We start from the raw sequence: 25,212 nt of genomic DNA, 5'->3' as shown, positions 1-25,212 counted from the left end.
TTGTATTATTCCATTTGACAGAAACTTCATATAAGCTTTTCTACGGTATAGGACGACTCAAATCTAGAAGCTTCTTTCCCGCCACAACTTGCCTACGCTCCCTCTCCCCATATTACATTTGACCTTTCGGGGTCCCTTGAATCCCTGGTCACAATACCCTTGAAGGGTATTTGTGATCTTGGTGCATTTAGGAAATCTTTCAAGCCTCCCCTAGAAATATTTGCCCCTCCTGAACAACTTTTTTCCCGCTCCCCCTGAAACTTTCCTGATAGTCAGGGGAGATTTTGGCAAGTCTGCAATACTGTGATATCTTCATTTAAATCCACTATTTGTATCGATTTTAGGTGAATAGATGAGACAGCCTGCCACCTCTAATCGATTGTTTTATAATCATACAAATGGAGGAAAAACGTTGTTGTCAACCTGTAAGAATCGGCATTGCTAAGTGCTGCGACTCTCGTCAGTAACCATTGCCTCACTCGATACACTTTCTTGGTCAAAATATGCGAGGTTTTCATAGTATCAATGTCTAACCTCGGAGGTCACGTAATTAGATTACGTTGATTCAAATTTGCTTTTGGTAATTTAAAAGTTCCAGTTTAATTTTTTTGAAAAAATGGGACCAAACTTCATACATTGAAATTTCACGGATTCGTCTTCAAACAGGGTAGGAGACCCGGAAAAGTCAATGAGAAATCGAGTACAAGGGCTCAAATTTGAACATATAATGTGAGAAAATGTCTGCAACGTCGCAAACCAAAATGTGTGATTTTCAAGTTTAGTCATTGATATTGCCTTTCCGTATGCAGAGGAAAATAACTGAGTTTTCATGAAACAGATTCTAAATCAATATGCAAACAAAACACAGAAAATAAATGAATTCAATAGAGATCGGTCTATTTTTTTATGTAAACATAGTGTGTATTTCAATTAGATTTACATTTTGAATTTTTCTTACAAAATACAAGACTAGACATTAAACTGTTCACAAATATTCTTTCATTCAGTTTTAAGACAAATATACAATCATAAAAACATCTAAATGTATTTACACCAAATCATAATTACAATTTACAATATTCTTATAAAACAATTGGAGAAAGCCTAGGAGAAATACTTGGATAGAAATATCTGCCTAGAGAACTGCTTCTCCACGCATTAGTTTGACATCACATAATGCTGAAGTACGTCCAAATATAGGTAGTTTCATTGCTGTGCTCCAGAATTTCTAATATCAAGTTATTTTTTTGCACGAAAACCAAGCAATTCTTTTGCTAAAAATTTAACTGGGATATTTTTTCACCGGTGATGAGAGGTCGATGACATTTTCAAGGAACTAAAATAAATAATTTATTTTTATGTAATGAACGTGAAAAGATACCAATGAAGCTTCAAATAGTGATAAATGTTCATAGATTTGAGACATTTACGTTACTTTCATCGGACAGATTTTAAGCAGAAAGGAACAAAATACATGAAGAATAATACCTGTGAACTAATCTTTAGATGTAAATCAAAGGCTGAAGGCTGATACGTTGTTTCTTAAATAAGCTTCAAAAGTTAGTTCCTGTCTCCTGAAAAAGGTCCAATTTATGATAAGTCCTTTGGTGGTGGATATCACTGCTTTAACGTGTATTTTAAAGATTGAGGGTAGCGAATCATCATCTCAAGACAGGAAAGGAGATTGTAGCTGATGAAAACAAGGAGACAAGATGAAGAAGGTGGAAAGTTAAAAATGTATTAAAACACATCCAAATAAATATCGAATGTTTCAAGATTTCTTCACAACAATAACAACGAAAAAATATAGTTGCGCATGAATACCTGCTGTAAAATGGTACTGCCATAGAGTTTCATCGACACTAACTTTAGTCTCATTTTTGTGTTTTTCTCTTCAACTACATTTGGTCCGTTTCATCCCATAAAAATCTCCATAAAAATAAAAAACTACAGGCTCATATTCCCGCCTGCAGTTTGCAAGAACACACAATTAACTAACCTCAATTTTAGGCAAAGAGTTTCCTACTAATAAATATATTGCACTTTGTATATTTTTAAAGGAATGAGGGAAGAAAAGTCACCTGATTTTTAATCCGGTTCCATAGCCCTCAAAATTCTGACTTAATATTGCTTAGGAGTTTTTGACTCGTCGGAAAATTAAGAAATGAGGGGGGGGGGAGGGAGAGAGAAGGAAGAGAAAGAGAGATAAAGAAGAACTTAAACCATACTATTGCACCCGTAGATTACATTCACATCGCCATAAAAATTTGGGAATTTTTCCTAATGAATATTGTTCTCTGTAACGTATACAATAATAAAGAGAGGATCAAGCTCTGGAAGTCTGGGCAGAATGCCTGATGGATTCTTAAGACAAAAATATGGGATTCTTGACAGTTCTCTAACCTCATCCATGAAATTTCAGAGGCAATTTGGCTAATCAACTTAGTGTTCAGGTGCCATCTTTAGTATTTTAAAGGCCAGAGCGCGACTTTTGGGTAGCAGCGGAATATTTTTCAAGGAGCATGAAAGCAACAGGAATCAAGGTTGCATCCTAACACATGATTTAGATTCTACGTTCAGCCAGCGATCCTAATTTTATGACCCCCTAATTTTGGGCATCAGAGCCCATCATTTTGGGATGCCAGAGCCTAATTTTTAGACGCATTCAGCGTGGAGCGCGTGAAGACTTGCGAATGCTAATTGAATCGGTTTCTGTTCGACGGGCGTAATTCTGAAATCTCATGAGCCCTGGCTTTCGTTGATCATGCAGGGCGCTAGGGTTCATGAGTTTTTGGACTCACGCACGTTGAACAGAAACCGATTTCATTAAGATAGAGACAAGAGATATCGAGGATCATTCGGACACGGACAGTGCGTAGCAAAATGGAGCCAAGTGACATTGTCAAAAGGGTCGATTTCGACTCTTTCAAGAATTTGTTGGATTTCAGGATGTTACCATGCACCTTGTCTCAATTCTATTTCTCAGAATTCTCCCGAAGAAAACGCCCGGCAGGCTAATTTTTGAAATTGATAGACAAAGCTATAGACAAAGAGGACATAGTAGATATGAAGCGATCTTATTCGTTAATTTGGGTGGTTCTTGTAGACTAAGGGAGAAAATGAAGGACTAACTAAAGGGTCTCTCGTGAGTTGCCGTTATTTAGTTATTACCTACCTCCTTCGTCCATTGCAACCACTCGCTTCCCCAATGAGATCCTTCACATCCCTCCATATCACTTTTGTCTTCTTTGTCTATAGCTCTGTCTATCAATTTCAATAAGCGGCTCACTGGAAAGTTAAAATTGATAGACAAAGCTGTAGACAAAGAGGGCATAATGAGTATGGAGCGATCCTATAGATTAATTTGGGTGGTTCTTATAGACTAAGGAAGAAAATGAAGGACTAACTGAAGGGTTTCTCGTGGGTTGCCGTTAGTTAGTCTATTGCATGCCTCATTTTTCTATTTCAACCACTCGCGCCACCGAGAGGATTCCGCCAAATCCCTAGTGTCTGCTATGTCTATAGCTTTGTCTATAAATTTCAAGAATGAGCCGGCTGTTGCTGCTGCGCCTGGCACACTCGTCCAAGTCAGTACTGCTCGACCTCCTCGAGACATTCCTGCTTGATATCGGAGCAGATCTTCCTCTCGGAGCTCTCGGACTCGGACGTTGTGGAGATGAGTGACTGATTGCCATCGCTGGGTTGCTGCTGCTGCTGCTGTTGTTGTTTGTTGAAGTCGATGAGGTCCTCGACGTTGTAGCGGTGGTTGGTGGAGGAGACCATTTGTCAAACGGGGGTGCGGTTGCCGCCGGCGTCGACCGAGACGGAGGTCGGGGTGATGGGCATGGCGTACTGGCACGCCGAGAGGCCCCCGCTCGAGGAGGCCGACGAGTTCCGACTCGACGTCGAGGAGTTCTCTGTAAATACCCAACGGGACCATCATTAATGACGCCTTAAAATACGAGTAATCACAAAAGTCGAGAGCTGGCTCGCTCGCCGCGTCGCCTCAAAATATTTTAACTATACCCAACGCCGATTTACTCTGAAAAAAGGAACAAAATAATCCGGCATCATCTTTCGGCAAGTGTGGAGATCCGAGTTTCGGGGCGAATTCGTGGCGAGTGTCAATATCATGTTGGGGCTGTACTCATTGGCGGATGCAACAACTTGGCAACACCCGATTTCCTCCATTTAAACTTATGGAAATGTATCGATTCTTGGAGGGGCCAGGTGCTCCGACAAGAATCGATTTTTTAATATAGGCTTGAATGGAGGAAATCCGGCGTTGCCAAATTGCCGGAACCGCATGTGAGCTCGTGAACTAGACTGAACTCCTGGAATCGTTTTGCACCTTAAATGAACTTTATTTTGCTATTAGGAGCTACGATATCCGGCCCAGTTTAGAAACAACTTATGTGCCATTGGTTTCCCTATGCACATAAGTGCTTTCACGGATGAGCCAGGAGTGCCGGTTCCTAATTGCAAAATGAGTCCAATTGATAACTCAAAGAAATCAAACGTGGCCGGAAAGTAATTTTCCAATAGCATTTTTAAAGTGCAGTGTGGCCAGTGCACGAGTGCATAGTTTTTGCTGAAATGTTGAGCTCACTTATTTCTGTATGGCCCTGTTTAAAAGTATGTGTGGAAACGAGTGGATATCTGCGAGTAATACTATCAGTGATTTTTGATTCTGATAATTTTCCGTCCATTCTTCAACGACTACAGTTTAATGAATGTAAATAGAAGAAGAACAGATGGATGCCTCCTTCATAATTATTCTTCGATCATTATCACATTATATTCCCGACAACATTGCTCTAATTCTTTCCCCCTTCATTTTTTAGTATAAATACACAGAATGAAAAACTGATGCTTTCAGGGACCCACGGACAGACACAACTACAAATGTATTCAACAAGGGCAACTTTTCAATTTTTGTACAATGAGATAATCATTCCTAAGGATTGGTCAAACTTGAGTATCTCGTGGATCTCAATGCTCTCTCATTGATCAATGAATAATATCTCGTTGATGATTATGATAAGAGGTGCTAGGCGGCTCAATGTACTCACCAGCTGTTGTAGAAATGGAAGGTGTTAACGCGGGTGAGTAATTGAAACCTGAAGAATGTTGCTTGGCTTTGAGTCTCAAGGAGGCTATGCTAGAGGACATGACATTGCAGGATTCAGCCGGCCGATGGTGGTACATGTACGGGGTGGTTGGGGGAGCGTAAGGGCACGCACCCCCTGCGTTCGCGGTCCCTGTGCCACCCGACAGCGGGAGACCAGTCATACCTGGAAATTAGGATAAGTAAATCAGTGATACGAAACAAAATTGGACAGGTTATTTGAGGAGGGACGTGACCGCCAAAGTTTCGGAATTGGAGAGTTTGCATGCAAATTTTTTATTTTATGCTTCATCTGAAAATGCTGAAAGAGCTGATTTCACAGTATTTTTTATAATATTTTTCTGATATGGGAAAAAGAAAAAATATACTTAAAAGTGAGAAAATGCACCGCCTAGTGAATCAGCGCATTTCCTAGTTAAACACATGTATTTCAGCAAATTAGATCATTTTGTCATATTTTCTTCAATAATTGTTCAATTCATGAACCAAGTGTATCCTTGTGCTCATTTCACTCAGTAGTTTCCACTTAAACACGAAATTCATCAAATTTCAGACACATGCAAATTCTCTATTGGACGTATTTATGCTAAAAGGAACTTTAGACGTGTGGGAAAGATGGGCACCCAGAACTTTTGGCCTTTGAGCCCGGAACGGACGGTATGTCTGTAGTCCGTAACTTTTTTTCAGTGTAGTTTCATCACTGTTATGCTTTTGTATCATAGACTAAGATTCATGGTGATGTGTTGTTTTGGACTTACCATTACTAGACATAGAGGACATGGATGAGACGGAGGAAGCGCCGGAATTGAAGCAGTTGACGGTGGTTTGGTGGTGGTTGACCGTGGAGAGGGGGTTGACGGACCAGGGGAAGGTCTTGGTGCCGAGGGGGCTGGGCACCTTGGTGGCCCAGTTGTTGTAGGAGGAGTAGGCCGAGGAGTAGAGGGAGTCCGAGTCGGTGAACGGCTGCATGAGCCCGTTGAACTGGGTGCTGAACCCGTTCTTGAAGTCCGCCGCCGCCGCCGCTGCCGCGTTCATCGCGTTCCGCTCTCGCTTCCGCCATTTCGCACGCCGATTTTTGAACCACACCTGAAACATGAAAATTACAACGTCTTTTAGCCATAACGTCAAGTACAGGCTGGCAAAATTTCATGAAAATAAAATCTTGAAATTTCATGAAAAATAAAATATTGAAATTTCATGAAAAATAAAATCTTGAATTTCATGAAACATGAAATCTTGAAATTTCGTAAAAAATAAAATCTTGAAATTTCATGAAAAATAAAATCTTGAAATTTCATGAGAAATGAAATCTTGAAATTTCAGGTAAAATTTTTCATGAACTTTCAGAAATAAAATGTTCGAAATTGGATCTATGAAAGTAAAATGTGAATTTTCATGGAAAAATGAAATCTTGAAATTTCAGGTAAAATATTTCATGAAATTTCAGAAATGAAAGATGTTTAAAAATACCGGATCCTTTTCATGGTTCGCAAAATTAAAAATTGTGACTTTCTTCTATTTTTGTGTGTTTGAACCAAAACTGAAACACAAAAATTACACGGGCTTCTAGCCATAACGTCAACCACAAGGTGGCAAAATTTCATGAAAAATAAAATCTTGACATTTTGGGTAAAATATTTCATGAAATTTCAGAAATTTATGAAAGATTTTGAAGAATACCGGATCCTTTTCATGGTTCGTAAAATTTGAAAATTGTGAATTTCGTCTCTATATTGTGTGTTTTAGTGCGGATTGCATACTCTAGTCCCTGAAAAATATGGCATATTTTCCAGCCTCATAAAATTTCATTAAATATATAGCTGCAATTTCCTATCTATCATTTCTTATTTACGTTTCATACGGCCCAGATCAAGAATTCTTGATTTCCTCTATTCCATGGCAATTTTTCCTGATTTTAAGGGGAAAAATTCCCTATTATGACAATTCAGGGTTGTATCTAAATGACTATAACTCAAAACCGTACGCAGAGTTGCAATATTTCATGAAATCTCAGAAAAATATGAAAGTTATTGAAAAATAATTTTCGAGATTGAATGAAAGGCAAGTGGTTTTAGCTTTTTGGCGTGTCGAGTGCGTGTTGCATATCCATCCCCTGAAAATGTGTTCAACATTTTTCATTTCATGAAATATGTCACAGAAATTCCCAATCATTCATGTTTTACACTCCACTTGGGCAACCCTGACCCTATGTGCATCAAAATCGGAATTTTTTACGAAAGTCAACTTAATATGTACATTAAGCCGCTTTTATAGCGCAGCCTCGCGCTCTGTGACGCCCAATCGCAATTGCCTCCTATCCTACCAGAGACCATCAGGCAATTGGCACTTCCTGATCTCTTCCTCCACTCCCTATCGCCAACCTTTCACAGGACGTCAACGCCGTCGCCTTCCAGGAGGAACCCAATCGAAAACCTGCTTGGGCAACCGATCGTCTACCATCCTTCGCACTTGTCCAATAAACAGACCAGCTTATTGGACCTGATATCGTGCACGATGTCATTCTCCAGACCCATTATCTCGCGAACCTTACATTGCGGATACGCTCTCTTCTTGAGATGCCACACAATGGATCGAGTCAATCAGAGAGGTCGGACATGAAATTTTTGACTAAATCTGCAAATTTTAATGTTCTTTTCGTCACATTTTAAATTTCAAGGGGTGATTCTAGAGGAAAATTTCACGAGGAAACCAATGGAGCCACTTTTAGAACCTCAAAGTTTTGTATAAATGGAGTTATAAGCGTTTAAAGTTTCCAAATTTTGTCCAACCCCTCCCATTGACTCGATCTACCGTGTGCCGGCAGACCTCCGCCAAAATTCCATCTCAGTTGCCATGTCTTAAGCAACATAATAGTATTTTCCGAACATGTTTTTCTCAATGAAGATATTCCTGCGATGGAATGTGGGCTGCGCCACGGGCGTTGGTCACGGATTGTTGAGCAGCTGTAGGTGGAGATCCGGAGCGATGAGCGGCGTTTAACGTCGAGGGATGGGGGGAGCGGGGTAGGGGGTGGGCGAGTGGGGATGCGGAGCAATTTATCTTCATTGCGGGGTGCAGCCAAGTAGCGTGGCGGTGCGAAATCGCGAGGGGTGAGCCGATGCGACGGGGGCGCGGGCGCGACTGCCGAGGGGCGGCCCTCCCCTGACCAGTCATTAGCCGCTTGGTTAACTCCTTCGCATTGATGTATCTTAATGAAAAGATTTGTTTAACTTGGCCCTATCTCATCCTCATCGAAGAGTCAAAACCTCCCCTCGATCGGAGCCGCCCTCGCCACCACGAGCTTATGTTTATTAACGGGTAATCCCCAACCAAAATCGTTTTCCGGCTATCGATCTGTTGCACACTGCAGATTGAGTGGAATTTTTATTGATGCAATCGCATACAAATCACGCTAAGCAACTCATGGATGAAATGGAGGATAAGATGTAAAGATTACAAAGCTGGAGTGTTGTTACAAATAATATTGTTTTTTAACACCAGAGTTTCGTTTTAAAAACTATATCGATGGGGAAACTATCAAGTACGGATCTCAGTGAACCTTCTTTATACGAATAATAAACCGCAAGCGCATGGTATCCGCAATCATTATTTTTGCAGAGACTTTCGTTGGATTTTTGTTCGTTCTCCAAAGAATATTATTTGAAAATTTTGGGCAAAAATATAGATCAGCATCCTCTTTTAGAATATATAAGCGACAATTTTCAAACACAGCAACTGGGTTTACTGTCCTTTCACTTGTCATCCAAACATTTTAAACCCAATAAATTTTGAGAGGACAAAACTATGAACATGCCATTCATCTCCATGACACCTTATTATGAACACTGGAAAAAAAACACATTGGATCTAGAGTCCAGACTCTTAGAAACATCGACAAGAAAAAGTACTCTTGATTCAATCAGAATCTAGCTTAATCAAGAACCAAGCCTCTTAATGTAAAGCGGATTTCGTTTTGATTCAAGCAAAAATCGGTGGTGAAGTCAACGCGTCCGTCGTACATACGCACAAAGCGAGACGCGGCTGACGGCGCCTTGATACAACTATTCCTGCTCGACGGATGCCCGAGTTGCATATTCAAAATAATGAAGGCGCGTCCGCTTTCTCGAATCGGCATTCACAAGGTTGCTTGTTTATTTCGATATAGATTAAAGTGGCATTTAAATTTTTCAAGTGTTCGTCAGTTATCGGGAATGTCCTCTTTTAAAAAGTCAAGTGTTACAGGATTTTTACAACGTCGCAAACCGAGAGATGCGCCATAGTACTTTAAAAATTGATGTTTATAACACCTTTTCACATTACTAATTAATCTTATGGGAGCAATACCTTACAGTTCATAGAATTATTCTTCAGATCAATGTGTGATCGTAATTATCGTAAATGGGTCCATCTGCCTTGTTACAAAATTCTGGTATAAAGAAATCTCCGAAGGAAAAATAACGGGGCTAAAGTTAGCTCGCTCTCATATGTATTTTTTAAGAGATCGGGTCGCTCCCATTAGAATGGCGGGTCGTAAAATAATATAGTTTGAACTGCGAACGAAGAGGGTGCCAGAAAAAAAGCAATGAAAATAATGAAAACAAAAGAAGGGTCGACGGGTATGGAGGACGGGAATATTTAATTAAATCACGCGACTCTTGTATGAAATCTAGCACAGAACTTGCTCAAGCCTAGACCTTAACTTCAGAGAAACCTGAAATTATTCAGATTTATTGCCAAATGTAACGTTTTCAGGACGTTCAAGAGGATTATAGGAAAATGGAGCGACCCTATTGGTTGAAACGGCTGCGTTGTTAGATACTGAAGAGAAAAGATGGACTGACTATTGAGTTTCTCATGGGTTGCAGTCAGTTAGTCTTTCAATTACATTGTTCAATTGCCTGTTCATTGCAACGATCCACCGATAGGATCGCTCCATTTGTTCTTAGTCTTCTTTGTCGCTATACTTTCATCTATCAAATTCAATAATCAACTCGCTGCAAGAAAGCCCACTTAGTAGCATTACCTGGTTTTTTATTCTTTAACTACGCAAATTTCGAAAAAAATAATTTTCAAAAACCTGTTAAAACATCCAAATTGGAATCTCTTTTTGTTTTTTTTTTACGTAAGAATAAAGCTTTACCTCGCATCGATCAAAGATCACGAAAAACTATCAATTTGTGTAATCTTTATTCCCGTTTGTGATTCCATGAGGGGGTGTTGTCTTGACTCTCAGTATAAAGGGACTCTGGATGAACTCATGTGATTTTACCTGTGATAGGATCTACCTGATTTGTTGTAGCTCTCGTCTACAAGAGTCTTTTGATCGGATTTCCCTGCCAAAAGAGACAACCCCCGAGGCCCGAGGGGTGACAAGATGGGGCGGGATGGGGGCGGGGGTGCGCGGGAGCGTGGCGGGAGTTGTGACTTTGTTTACGTATTCCGCGGCGCGCGTTCGTCCTTCAGCTGAAAGCGCGACGCACCGCCACCGCAGCCCAGGGATCGCAGGGATCGTGACGAGAATAAAAGGGACACCTCGCTTCCTCCGCCCAAAACCCGCCACCCGACACCCAGCCCCAGCGAGGGCTCCTACACCGCAACCCTTCCTACAGGCTCGCCAGCCTACTCCCAGGGAACCGTGCCCTGGGAATCAAAACAATCAAAATTTAAAAAAAAGAATCAAAATTAAAATGAGAGTAATAATAATAAAAAAATAAGTGGCGTGGTTCTCATGGAATGGTCTATCCCTGAAATTACTCTTTGAAAGTTGGAGGTCAGCGCTACTTTTTTTTGATGATGATTGATGTGCAGAAAACTGTAATTAGACAATTAGAACGATCGAAATATTTTTGGGAAAAAATTAACATTAAAGTAAGAGTGATAATAATAAAAAAATACATGGCGTATTTCTTTGAACCTTCTTCTGCCCTTTGAAATTAAAAACATCAAAGGGGAAAGTTGGAGGTCGACTCTACTTTTTTTTTTTTAATGAAGATTGATAAGCAGGAAACCGTGCCTGAGAATCAAAACAATCGGAGTATTTTTTTAAAACAAAATTAACATTGAAAGATGGATGATAATTGTAAAAAATGTATGGCATGTTTCTCATAGTTTTTTTCTGAAATTGCCCTTTAAAATTGAAAACATGAAAAGGGAAAGTTGAAGGTCGACGCTTAAACTAGCCTTGTTACCGGCTGTGTAATTTATTTTATTATTTCATAACTTGTCACGGGCTGCGGAGCATCTATCATATATCGTGTTTTAGTTTATGTTGAACATTTTTTCCGGAATCCCACATAAAATAACTGTAAAATACAACTCTCCATTGGTAATAATATCAATTAAAGAGATCAACGTGAGATCATGGTTTTCAACGTGTTTTATACGGTTGTTTTAAATTCGCCTTCAGCTGCATCCGCAGCAATTGTTGTTTCAAATATGCTGTGCGTGCTGATTTTAACTCATTACATACTCGATTCTCTGAAGGCGTTTTTTGTGCAAAAGTAGCGCAATCTGTTGGATAACAATAGGAATGGGATTGAACGAATCGATTAATCCCTACTTTTTTCGTTCTCCAACAGATTGCGCTACTTTTGCACGAAAAGCGCCTTCAGAGAGTCGAGTATGTAATGAGTTATAATCAGCACGCACAACATATTCGTAATAACACTTGCTGCAGACGCAACAGAAGGCGCATTGTTCGATTTAAAAAGAGTATGATAGGAAGTGTGCATGTAACGAAAGGGTATGTATTCGATCGAAATGAATCGAACGAAGAATAAAAACGTGAACCGATCAACACAGATTCCATGGACAAATATACAAGAAAGCTGATCAAAATCAATAGAAAATTTGCATTCACTATGAATATTTCAAATTGCGGTACCTTGAAATTAGGATCAGCCAAGATTTTGATTTTCGGCGATTTTAAGTCCACGCGTAATAAAGACTCACTCCCTGCAAACCGTTTTTGGGTACATTTTTGTCCCGTTTTTGTCCATTTTTTTTTTTTTTGGCTTCAAGACCACTGTGTGCCCACATTTGTCTGGAAGGGATGACTAGAGACACTAACCCCCGCCTGCCGCAAGCGACCAACATATTCGTATGGAGCCAGATCAGCTAGGAGCGTGGGTTTCCCGAACTCAAAATCCACAGGCGCAAATTAGGTTTGGATTGCTAAACACATTTTTAACTTCTTTGTTATTAATGATCATTGGGCAAATCTGAGCGTTGATCTTCGAAAATAACTTTTACACTGTATACTGTCGTGCTAAGGAACAGCGCCATATGAACACTCGAATGTTGCTTAATTTCCGGTTATAAAACAATCATTTTTGAAGAGATTTATGAATATTACCCATTGAAATTTTCAGATGCTGTTGATGGAATTGAATTATTTTTTTTTTTTTTTGTTTTGAAAATTTAGGAGAAAAGTGTCCGTATGTTTACTTGGAAATTTTATTTTATCGGAAGAAGTTTGGCAACGTCTAAAAGGTCATACGGTTTTTGCCTTAGCATGGCAGTGTAGGGAAGGATAGCAGTACGGGGTTTCTACATTAAAAAGCTTTTAGAAATAACTGCCGCTCGGTGAGCTCGGAACTACCTTCAGGTAGCGCAAATTGTTCCCGAGATGTTACTTAGTTCCTTTAAGTCTAACACAGGGACAAGTAAAGTTTCTGTTTCATTATGACGGAACACGATTAAGATTAGACGATACGATATAACCCTCCAAAAAGAGGTGACACGCTAAATTCTCAATTGATGACTGGCTGTAGTCACAACGACACAGTGTCGCTGGGAAGTTATGCAGGCGAACTTTATAAGATGATTAATCTCCCTCGTCGAGGAAAAGTAGAGGTCCGAGGCGTAACTCCATCCTCACATGAGCCCCGGAAATCAAGGAGTTAGACGGCCGATAGGGCTCATCTCTGGATGTAGTTATGCGACGAGCAGCGAGAGCAGAAACTTTCAAGTGCATCCACGTGAATAATCTCCAACTCCACGATCCTTTCCTGACTCCTACACGTGAGGCGAACGTAATGACATGTTACGTCACGCTGCTTAAAGAGACGTCTCCTCACGTCTTCCTCCGTCACGCACGAACACACTTGCTGAACGGAGAAAAAACTTCGCTTCATGTATATGGAACACTAAATTTTTCGGTTCAGCAGGTGACCGAGATTTTTAACCATGGGAACTGAACTTCAATTGGACTAAACTGGCTCATCGGTAAAAATACTTGTGTGATGTGTGCACAAGAAAACTAATGGTATATACATTGTTTCTAAACTGAGACTGAGATTGTGGTATCCAACCGCAAAATGTAGCCCAATTCGATCAACCGAACTTTTCGTTAGCCATACTGAGACTTGTACGCTTTACGAAAGACTTCGGTTATCTGAACTGAAGTATGGTTTCTGGGGCTAAAAACCTTGCTTAACTGAGCTGAAAACTTCAGTGTCCCACATGCAGTCCTTTTGAAACCGAACTTTTTCTCTCCGTGTGCTTGGTGCTATTTGGCCATTAATGGAACCCAGGAATGAGGGAACGTGATAGACTCGAAAGGGATGTACGAAAGAATAATTGTGTAATCCACAGAATAGACAGCTAGGATGACAGACAAGACATATGCATGTCGACGGTGTAAGTTGGCAATCACATAACTCGGTTTGCGACGTCGCAGACCTCCTGTCATACTTTATTCTTTAAACGGGAAACTATTCAACGGCAATTCCCTAAAACTGCTGGGATTTTTTTTCTCTGGGAGAAGAAAATTCTGCAAAAATTTCAAGGAATGATGTCAATTTGCTCTCCTTTAAAAAAATAACATGGAGGTGGAGATTTTCAGACACCGCAAACGCGATATGTGATTGCGGACTTGAGCCGTCGAAATGGAAACAAACACAATATGGAAATAGAGCAAAGAAAAAGGTCTCGCGTTGATGTGGCGGCGCGGCGCAGAGATACAACTATTCGTACTTGATGGATGTCCGTGTTGCGTACACAAAATTGAAGGCGCGATGGCGCGAGAGGTGAACTAGCAATGCTCCGCTCTATGTTGCCTTCAAAAAATAACATAGATGCGGAGATTTTCAGACACCGCAAACGAGTTATGTGATTGCCGACTTACACCGTCGATATGTTAGAAGACGAAAGCAGCGTGAGTCTAAGCCTCGCGCCGTTGCACCTTGAATTTTGCAGACGCAACACAGACATCCATCAAGCACGAATAGTCGTATTTCTGCGCCGTCATCAACGCGCATCCTTTCCCTTGCTTTATTCCCAAATAGTGTTTGTTTTCGTTCGTCTTATTTCTAGTGTTGCTTCAAGATCTATTCATGCAACACGTCCGAAAATAAGAAGGCGTAATAATGCCTCGTTTTTTAACTCTCCTCCCGAATCCAAACTGCACCTCGTCGGCAAAATAAAGCGGAGCAGTTCTAGTTCACGCCTCGCGCCATCGCTCCTTCAATTTTGCAGATGCAACACGTGCTTAAAAGATGAGTTTGAACTTTTAAGCGTGTTTAAAGTGCTTTGTACATTTTTAAGAATAAACTCATCTTGTTGTGCTTTCATCACCCCTCCTTCTAGAGATTCACTGACTGACAATGAGTTTCACGTGAACAATGAACGCTGAACCCGTCATTTGACCGGGTTTCATTGGAATTAGACTATACTACATCATACGTTGTCAAATTTTCTTCGATGTTTCAACTTTTAAACAAAAAATTATCTGTGTTAGAAAAGACTTGTTAATATATCGTTTCAGAATTGATTTCAAAACTTTCCATCGTGAGAATCGTTTTCCATGTATAATATTTTGAAGGGAAAATACGTTACGTTTTTTTTTCTACTTCACATATTAATTGTCTAGTGGTCTATTAGACCAAGTGGACTAAGTTTATCAGAGAGGAGCCAGCCCTTATTAAGTTGAAACTGGGAAAAAGGGGTTTGAAGTATTATTCTTGCACAGGACTCAATGTAAAAAACAAACTTTAGCCCTTCCTTTCACAAACTAATCTCTGTTTTTCGACTTTGAGTTTTTGGCAGAAGAAAATATACGGCTGGTGGAACTCGAAAGCATTCTCAACTCAATTTTTTCAAAAAATGTGGGTTGGCTCCTTTCTAATAAACTTGGTCAGGTATGGTAATCTAAGAATTATGTAAACAATTTCAAAGTAATGTGGATGTAATTTTGATAAAAAACGAATCTTCTGATGTTTCAATTCCTACCCAAAATATTTGAAATGGCTTTTTCCCGGGAGCGAGCGTTTGAGAAATGAACTACATTTTGCAATTTGGAACTATAAATTCTAGCCCGGTTTAAAAACAACGTATGTGCCATTAGTTTCCCTATGCACATAAGTGTTTTTCCAGAAGAGCCAGAATTTATAGTTCCAAATTGCAAAATGCAGTCCAATTTAACGAGCCACGACGAAACTGACCGAAATCCTTGACCACCCTTCCTGGTCCCGGAACAAGTCGAATCGGCGCGCAGCCCCATTTCATCCGCATGAGCGGGAATCCACCCCCCACCCCTCCCCCCTGCGCCGCAGTCGCGGCACCAGCTCCATTCCGAATATAAATTACATTTTACGCGGCAACGGCCCCCTTTTCGCATCGAACCCGACAACTTTCATTACACGGCATATTATTGACTAATGCAATGCATACGGCTCGCTCCCGTGCCAGAACCCCGTAACTCCAATGCAAAGAGCACGGCACATACGCTGTTTTAACGTCGGCCCCTCCCCCTCGGCCCGGGCCGCCTTTAAGCCTGCACTGATTCTCTCGGCGCGGGGTTGCCGGATCCTGGATTTTCGACACGGGTTTAAACGCGGGGGAGAGCTGATCTGGCAACGGTGTGCTCGGTGACCGGAAGGGTCCCGGAAGCAAATCGAGTGTTTTAAATACCTCATGCTTCCCGCGACTCAAGCTCGATAAAGTCATTCGATTCCGGGAACGTTTCGAGTCGGATCAGAGTAATTGGATGACAAAACCGTTCGGAATTGAGCGAGGGAAGGCGTTCGACTTGTGCGTGGGTCCGGGTAATTTTCGTCGCTGAACGTGGATTTAAGAGCAAAGAGAGGAAACGGCAAATGAGTCGGGCGTATATTAATGACAACAGGGAACTATGTACAGATGCATTGAATCAGAAGGAATTACACTGAAAAAAAGTATGGTAACATCTACTATAGGTCTACTGAATAAGTGATACTATTTAGTGAAAGTAATCAGAATTATGGTAGTATTTACTAGAACTCTGGAAATACTGACCATAATATGGTATATGCTACCACAGAGTCTGGTGTTTATTACCATACTCGGATCACTATTTCAGAGCATGGTAAAATCTACCATATTTGTTTTTTCAGTGTATGGAGGTTGCGAATCCTGAGTCCTTTTTGACTATTTAGCATGAACAGTATGAACATGTGCAGCTGAAACTGTGTTCGGAGGATAGAGGCCACACACTTGATCTGAGTGGGAACGACTGCATAAAGAATTCTCTTTCAGTCGCGAGGCGTGAACAGAGATGGAAAATTTCATAAAATTTACTCGCGTGAAATTTCACGGAATATTTGAAACTCTCGGGGATGCATTCAGGAGACCAAGAAACGCCTAGAAACAGTGATTCTAGATTTTGAAATACTTTCACCCCCAGCCTAAAACATGCACACGTGGCAAATGTTTGAAACACTTCCGGATCTCCAAAGGTTCAATTAATAATTACGAAAAAATTAATAAATTTCAAATTTTGTCAATTTATTCAGACTTTAGAAATTTATCTCTTCATCTCTGGCCGTGAATGATCGATTATCGATATTTCCCATTGAAGCTTGGTAAAGAATGTTATTAAGCTGAACTTTTTACGCACGATGGCTCAAAAACTCCATCATTGTTTAACCATTTTGGTGAATAATTTTGGCAAAAACGTATTGTCACCTTGTAGATCAATCACTAAAGAATGTTCGAGCAGAAAATCATCTACCAAAATCTTAGAAAAAGGTCAAAAACACTGCGTCCATTTTGCAACCGATTTCAATGTATCAATATCGACGGTCAATTGGAAACAGTGCTTTTGACTTTTTTCAAGACTTTGAAGATGATTTTCGGCAAGAACATTCCTCATTGATTTATCTACAGACTGAAATTTTGATTTTCTCCAAATAATTCACTCACTGGTTAAAATTTGAAATACATCGATCTTACCCAGAATGCATTTCGCAAAATCCGAGGATCCACCTGCAGACCGCAGTAGATGGCAAAACTCTGCGATGGCTGGGAGGAGAAGAAGAAGAAGAAGAAGAAGAAGAGGAGGAAGAAGATTGATCTTTCCGTGAAAACACTATCAACTGAGGATGAATTAAAGTTCATGAATGTAATATAAAACGACCCCTGGCACACGTCTCTCCCCCTCTCAGCACCTCGACGCACACTCACACCAACAGACGGAGGTAATTCATAAACGCCTAAACAGGTCCTGTCTCCGCCTCCACGCTATCGCACAAAGGGCAAGAATTGGAGTTATGATGACGAGGAATGGGCCTGTTGCAAACTTTTGCTAGAGCAAAACTAAGAGTTGTTTCCTACAGATAATGCCTCAAAAATCACGATGAGCGCATCGGCAAAGTCTGAAATGCACTCATAACTTCACAATCTGCGTAAGAAATTTGCGGTTTTTGAGCTTCCCGCTTCGAAAACGATACTACAGTACAGGTGAACATTTTGTTAGAGGAGTCGTTCCATTGGCGACAATACTCATCATGGCCGACGCCAGTCCGCCAAAACACGTGTGATGGGACGAGATAACACTTGAACAGGATTAAACCATATAACAATCGGCGTGTTTACGTTCATATTTTCCTCGCCCGCCTTAATTGACCTTGAACTCTCCTCGAATTACGCGAGGAACTGCGCAAGCGTCGGCCATGATGAATATTGCCGACGATGGAGCGACTCCTCTAACAAAATGTTCACCTGTGCAGTAGTATCGTTTTTGAAGCGGGAAGCTCAAAATAACGCAAATTTCTTACGCAGATTGTGAAGTTATGAGTGCATTTCAGACTTTGCTGATGCGCTCATCGTGATTTTTGAGGCATTATCTATAGGAAACAACTCTTCATTCTGCTCTAGCAAAAGTTTGCAACAGGCCCATTGAAAATACTGACAAATACAACAATAATCGATTTACGGAAACGGTCGCATCTCTCCGAATTGTATCACACGCTGATGCGCCTTCATTTTCCCTGTTATGCAAAATAATCTCCTAAGAATTGACATAGTTGTACCGCACCGAAGAAAACATGCAGGTGTTACCGCGGTATCATATCGACGGTGAAATTTACCAGACCACGTGCCTCGTATACGGTGTTTAAAAATCTCCTCTCGCTTATTTTATTTCTTTGAAGAAGAACAAATCAATATCATTCTTTGACGTTTTCGCAGAGTTTATCGTGCACAGAGAGTAAAATCACGGAAGTTTTTAAAAATGTACGTTGGTAAGTTTTCCATTTAAAAAATAAAGTATGATAGGAAGTCTGCACGTCGCTGATCGAGATACTTGGTCTGGTAGTTTTATCGTTGATATCAATATGATCGTACTGGTATTTGTGGATAGCAAGTAGAATGTAAGAGGAAAATGGGTGAAAGTGAAGCCCTGTCTATTTTCCGGACACATTTTTGCATTTTTGAATCAATTTTACAATCGTAGATATGAGCTCCCGTTGTACCGGAGATTTAGTCGGAATGTATCAATACTTTTTTCTCTGACGCTGTTCATTTTAAATTCGGTAATTGAATCCCCTCCTCGAAAATGGGATAAATATTTTCATTTTTAAAAATCGCGATGGCATTTTCCGAATGATGAAAATTCCGATGAACTATTCCGTCAGACGGTCGGACTGGGGTTGAGGAACGACGATTTCTGTAGATTCCCTTTATACTGAGAGTAAAGACAATACGAATCCATTTCTGATCGGTTCCCGTATTTTAGGCCTCCACAAGTCACGTGTCACAAACGGGAATACAGATTACATTTTCAACGATTGCAAAGATTATAAACTGAAATGGACCGGGGCATTGGAGGCACGGCAAGGAACAAACGGAATGAGAGACGGAATGGAGTTAGGAATTCGGAAATGAGTTGATCAAAATTACGAAAAACGTTCAATTTGTGCAATCTTTATTCCCGTTTGTGACATCCATGAGCCGCGTTGTCTTAACTCTGTTTACGAAGGAACTCTAGATTTCTGAGGATCCGAGTTAACTTGGAAACCGTGATGTGGAGGCTCAGATTTTGAGAGGAGGGCCGCTGTGCGGCGCCCCTCGGGCCGGACCGGCAAAAGTTATTGTCGCCGAATATTGGCCTCCGTGCGGAAGCTCGCGGTTAATCTTGTTATACCCCTATATTAACATATTGTATTGTATTGTATATCGTGTATATTGCTCTAATCTTATCAACGCGGACCTAGGGGTGACTTCCCGGCTCTAATAACTTTTTTATTCCGCCCTACCCGCCCCTCCGCACCGCGCCGCCTTCCGCGATGCACGTGCCTCGCCGACCCAAAACCGCCCGCCTCCCACCGGGAACCCTATGAAGATAGGCGGTTTTTGTTGGGGTCGGCGCCCGCCTCCGGGTATCTTTGTTGGTTTTAATCTCCCCGCCTTGTTATTCGGTTAGTTTATTCTTGTCACATGCTATTATCGTTAAATGAGCTGATTCTGTCGCCGACTCCCGACCTCATCACGCCCCCCCCCCCCCTCGCGGCGGGGCTGCACCTCTTCCCGGTGTCTGATTTAATTACTTCAAATGGTGATGGATCTCCGGACGTCAAAATCGGAGCTGCCGGTCACCGAGCTCTGACCGTCACAGTTTTGAGGTGATTCGTCTAGGTTATTGTTGTGGGATATATCCCATCGGTCAGGTTTAAAATCTTGGTAAATTTTGACTTTTAAGCCGGAAAAATGAAATTAGTTAGCTCCTGCGCATGAGCCTGAAGACTCAATGGAAATAAAAAGGATTGCCAATGTAGATGGGAAGCATGGGCGGAACTTTTATGGGACCGGGGCCTCCCCCCCCCCAAGTCTACTTGAGCTCCCCAAGAGATGTGAGGGACTTTGCTAAATAAGTGTGTGACACATATTTTTCACTTTTCATCCGATCGATTTGTTCTCAGGAACAGCTCAAAGTTGCTCTTGAGACGACTCTCAATTTTTCGAAGTTTCCCGGGGGAGGTGGGGGCGATCCTCCGTGCCCCCCCCCCCTCCTTGAGGCTAGGGAATCCCCCTTTGGACCTGAGGGATTTCCATTAATCACCATTATCAAGGTGTTTTTCAGTGTCCCCCCAGACGGAGGGTCCTTCTGCCTCCATACAAAAAGTTCCTTGCTGATCTGGGTGTTTTCTTGCAAATTTTAAAACCACCTAGTGCGACACACAAAAAAAAAAAAAATAATAATAAAAAAAATAAAAAAAATGAAGGGAAAAAAAAGATTCAACTGCGAAAAAGTACTCAGGAATTGCTTGCATTGCTGAATGGAGGCTCTTGTGAAATAAAATATTATATAAAATCTAACTAATAACTTCTTAAAAAATTTAACTGTCTTTGGGGGAAAATCCTGTAATGACTAGAAATTAACTTTTATTCATTTTTTCTTTAATGGCTGGATTTCTTTTCGAAACGATTGGACTTTATCTGTGGAAAGTATCGCGAGAAAGTTACTTTTGATTCAAATGAAGGTTTTCCTTTGATGTATCAAAAAAAGTTAGCTCGATACGATGGCCCATCCCTTAGTAGCACACCGTGTACAATAACCCAAGGAAAAAATATGAAACTGGTACTTTCTACGAGCTAGTTACAAAGTTGTACTTGAAAAAGCTTGTAAAGAAGTCGTAAACAGTCACGGCTCAAGAACCTAACGAAAAAATTCGTGATAAAAGAGGTAAAGAGAGGTAATTTGTACTTTCTACGTATTTTTCTCGTAAGAAAAACTACATGGACATTTAAAATTTTTGTCCGTTATACTACTCTTTTTACACATGTTTTTCTTCTTCTTTTTTGGGTGAAATATTTCGTTTTGTAATTTTTACATTAATCGCTACCAGGGTCCTTCGACATGAGTCAATCGACAGAAATTCGATACTCCTAAAATCAAAGTGGCGCAGCGCAGCGCGATTGACTTGGCAAAATTTGCGAAGTGTACAACTGCCCGCGTTATAATGACCTTTTTTTAAGCTCGGGTCGACAGCTCTGAATTTGGAGCCGATGAAATGGATGGACAGATCGTCGCTCAGCTGACAAAAGGGCGCAACTACTCAAAGAGATGAGCCCTGAGATCATTAGGTTGTACGGACTACGCGGCTCATCGCGAAGTGTACTTACGTCCTTACGTCGGGAGGTCGGCGAGATGATGCATCGAGTGGGCCCGAAATTCCACCTCTAGGCCGTTAAGCACCGTCAAGTGGAGCTGTTAAATACACTCGCCCGAGCCGGGAAAAGGAGAAAAAATTGGCAGTGCTTTTAAAAATGGGATGGAGGGGCTCTGAAACCGAGAAGGAGGGGGGGGGGGGGGCAGAGCTTCAGAGCTAAAAGTGAGTAGGATTAGGGAGTGTACAGGTACGCATTTATATATATACATATATCTATAGGCTAGGACGGCCGGTCCGGGCCGGGATGCCGTAAATGTTTCGAAAACAGCCATGTGTCAACCGGGGATTACGGTGTCTCCGGTTGCCTGTTCTGGTGCCCGTCACAACGTTTGCGACCATTTCGCCTCCGTCCCGACCCACCGTTGTCAGATTTATATCTGAAATAGTCTTTTTATAAACTGAAAATAACTCGCGGGACGAATTTAAAATGTCTCCTCGCACCAACAAAAAGGACGCTGTTGAAAATCGAGGAGTGGAATTCGGTGCTATGGATTACATTTTGCAATAAGGAGCCACTATCTCTGGTTTCTCCATAAAAGCGCCTTCCTGCATAGGGAAATTAATGGCATTCGTGTTGTTTCTAAAATGAGCCAGTAATAGTGGTTCCTTGTTGCAAAATATGGTCCATACTGGCGCCCGAGAACCCCGAGTGATATGAAAAATCGCATGACACTCCGCAAAAAGAGTGGATTCCACTCCGTGAGTGAAAATGAAAGTCACTCCGTCGGCGGTGCCGAAACATCGATGGTTTTTTGGACTTTACGTAGAAAATGTTGAAAAAATGGAGGCAATTTTTGATTTGCGAAAAAGGAAAATCTCTGAAAAAGAATGAATATATAATGAGTAAAGAGTGATTAGAAGTAAAATTGGAATAGTTTGATGAGATTGTAAAAATCTCAAGAATGCTGAAGAACTGCGTTGTACCTGGTCCTTTTTCTTCTTCTCTTTTTTCAAAAAAATTTTGACGAAATTGTTCATTCATCTGTTCATGTGCAACAAATCCATCGTATGATATTTATTATTTTTAATATCAGCACACTAGGAGAAATGTAAGATTTGAATCGGATACCTTGCATCTTTATTTGACTTAATATGGACGTATTTATGCTAAAAGGAACTATATCACACGCGATCTCTATGCACAGAGTTCCTTTTAACATAAATACGTCCATATATTGTGGGACGATGATGAATTAAACACGCCTGGATGCTAATGTAAAAAAGGATGTATATGCTTTTCCAATTGATCCACTTGTGGACAATGTGTTACACATTGATCCTGTTTCCAAAAAGAATTTACACACGCTCTGAAATGTGAGACAAGTATCGTTCCTAACGCATTGAGTTGCTGAATCCTAAAGTAGCCTCAGTTGATTTGCATCACTGTCCCGTTTTCCGGAAAAGCAACATTTTCCGAAAAATGAGAATTTGCCGAGGGACAAAGGACCTAGGGAAGAGAGGCTTTAGGGACCCTTGCGAATTCAAGAGGGTTAATTATACGTCTTTTGAACCGATGAGTCTTGAAATTCTCACTGAATTTTCCACCCTCGCCAAATTTTACCTCGGGCTTTTCTTTTATAATTGTGTGAAAATTCCAGGATTTTACTATAAAAATGAAAGACGAAAAAAGGGGAAAAATTGGAATTTACAGTTGGTCACTGGAAAAAGAGTATGATAACATCTACTATGAGTCTACTTAATTTTTTACACGGTGATACTATTTTGTGAAAATGACCAGAAATATAGTTTTATTCACCAGAACGTTGGTGAAACTTACTGTAATGTGGTGAATACTACTATAGAATACTAGTGTTTATTACCATACTCGGATCACTGTGTCAGAGTATGGTAAAATGAACCATAAATTTTTTTCAGTAATAAGTGGGAATTTTGAACTTTTAACTTTGAGTATTTAATAGCGAGGTTAAATTTGGCGAGCTTGACCGGACGAGGGAAGGTGCGGGAACCCAGCTCCGGCATTGGCTCGCATTTCGCACTCTCTCGCCATTCCATTCCGCACGGCCGTGATGGAGGGTCCCGCTCTCCCGTCCCTGCACCCCCGCACCCCCGCCCCCCCCCCGCGCCACTGCGCCCCAACGCCCCATCGCCCCTTTGTCTGCGAGTCGCTTATCCTGTCATCCGCGTCCCGCGCGCCCTGCAAAACAACAAAATCTTGTCCATTTTTGTATTCCGCCATGTCCGGCGACTGTCCACTTTATCATCAACAGCTTTATTCCGCGTCCCTTCAGGTGCTTTCAACATTTATCATGGAACCGTCCCGTGCCCTCCCCCCCCCCCCCTCGCCGCCCATTAGATTTATGCAAACATATGAATGCATTTGTTTTCCCGCCGACGAAAACTGTGCGTGAATTATACCGGTCTGGCGCGTCGTTTTTGCACGCAGGATTGACAACCTGATTCGATTAGGGTTGCGATGCTGGATAACGAATGGTGGAATTTTTCCCCATTCCCTTCGAGGTCAACAAACCTTATTTTACTCGCATGCGTGGGTAATGATTTAAATCCGAATTGAATATGTTGAATTTTTCACTTCGCGCCTGTGGGCTGTTATTGGAATCGATAGACAAAGAAGATACGGGGAGAATGGAAAAATCCTGTTGGTTAAAACGGAGGGTTGTTGAACAAAAGAGGAAAAATGATGGACTAAGTATAGGGTCTCTTGTGGGTTCCGTTGGATAGTCTACCACTTACCCTCTTTGTCATCACAACCAACCGCTTCCATCGATAAGATCCCTCCATATCCCTTTTGCCTTCTTTCTCTAAAGCTTTGTCTATCGATTGCAATAATCAGTCGCTGGCCATAAAATATATAGCGTGCCAAATTTGTCTTACTGTTAGTTGGAGAAAACATGGGTTTTCATTTAAATAATTGTTGCATAACAGGTGAATATGACTCGAGGTTCAAAACAACGAAGGATCTGATTTGAGGAACATACCCGTGAGGGTTGAGAACTAGAAATGTCTACGTACTTGATCAATTTTTAAAATGGGGTTTCCCCCACCTGGAGGAGATTTCGACCTGAAACCGCTGCGATATGCTCAACTGAAGATACCTATGTGTTCAAAATGTATTTTGCCACCATATATTTTAAGTCATAATTGTAATGAGAAATTTGTAAAACAGCATCGGCGTTAAAGATTTAAATTATAGAACATGGAATGGCGCGTCCAGTTTTTTATGCTACCCTTGGCTTTTAAATTTTTCTACAGGACTTCCTCCTTTCTTGTGCCATTTTAGACCGCACAAAAAATATCCTTCAAGGGGTACCGAAATATCAGTTTCCGCACCTTTTTGAAATCCTGAACAAAGAGCGATTGTAAAAGTCATAATCCACGTATCTCTCGATTTTTCGATTATCTCGGGTTCCGAAATCTCTGCCGGTGCAGAATCTCTCTCGACAAATCGAAGCACACATATATTGTAACATTCAACCAAACTTTGTCAGAGTAGACAAAAATGGAAGGTAGAGGAAGGGAAAACTTCGACAAAATCTCTAGAAACTTCCTAGTAATAATCAAAATCAAAACAAATCGTCCCAAAAATACACAAATTGAATGTATCGTATTCGAAGGGAGGACGAGTGTCTGGCTGCACCCCCCACGGCGCACAGTGGGTCGAGTCAATTAGAGAGGTCG

The 25,212-nt window shown here is 41.1% G+C and overlaps 1 protein-coding gene across 1 annotated transcript in view; it reads right to left on the bottom strand.

The window, feature by feature from the left end:
- Positions 1-872: 872 nt before the first annotated feature.
- Ptx1 (pituitary homeobox homolog Ptx1) overlaps positions 873-25,212 on the bottom strand; it is an 85,394-nt gene continuing 61,054 nt past the window's right edge. Inside the window, 3 exon segments of the mRNA XM_019060512.2 lie at positions 873-3,917; positions 5,073-5,294; positions 5,887-6,214. Coding sequence (XP_018916057.2) covers positions 3,787-3,917; positions 5,073-5,294; positions 5,887-6,214 — 681 coding nt within the window. The 3' untranslated portion in view covers positions 873-3,786.

Source organism: Bemisia tabaci, chromosome 3 (genome assembly GCF_918797505.1).
Source record: "Bemisia tabaci chromosome 3, PGI_BMITA_v3".
NCBI classification, from domain to species: domain Eukaryota; kingdom Metazoa; phylum Arthropoda; class Insecta; order Hemiptera; family Aleyrodidae; genus Bemisia; species Bemisia tabaci.
Note: the sequence above shows the minus strand (reverse complement) of the source record. Positions and strands in the feature narration are given on the sequence as shown.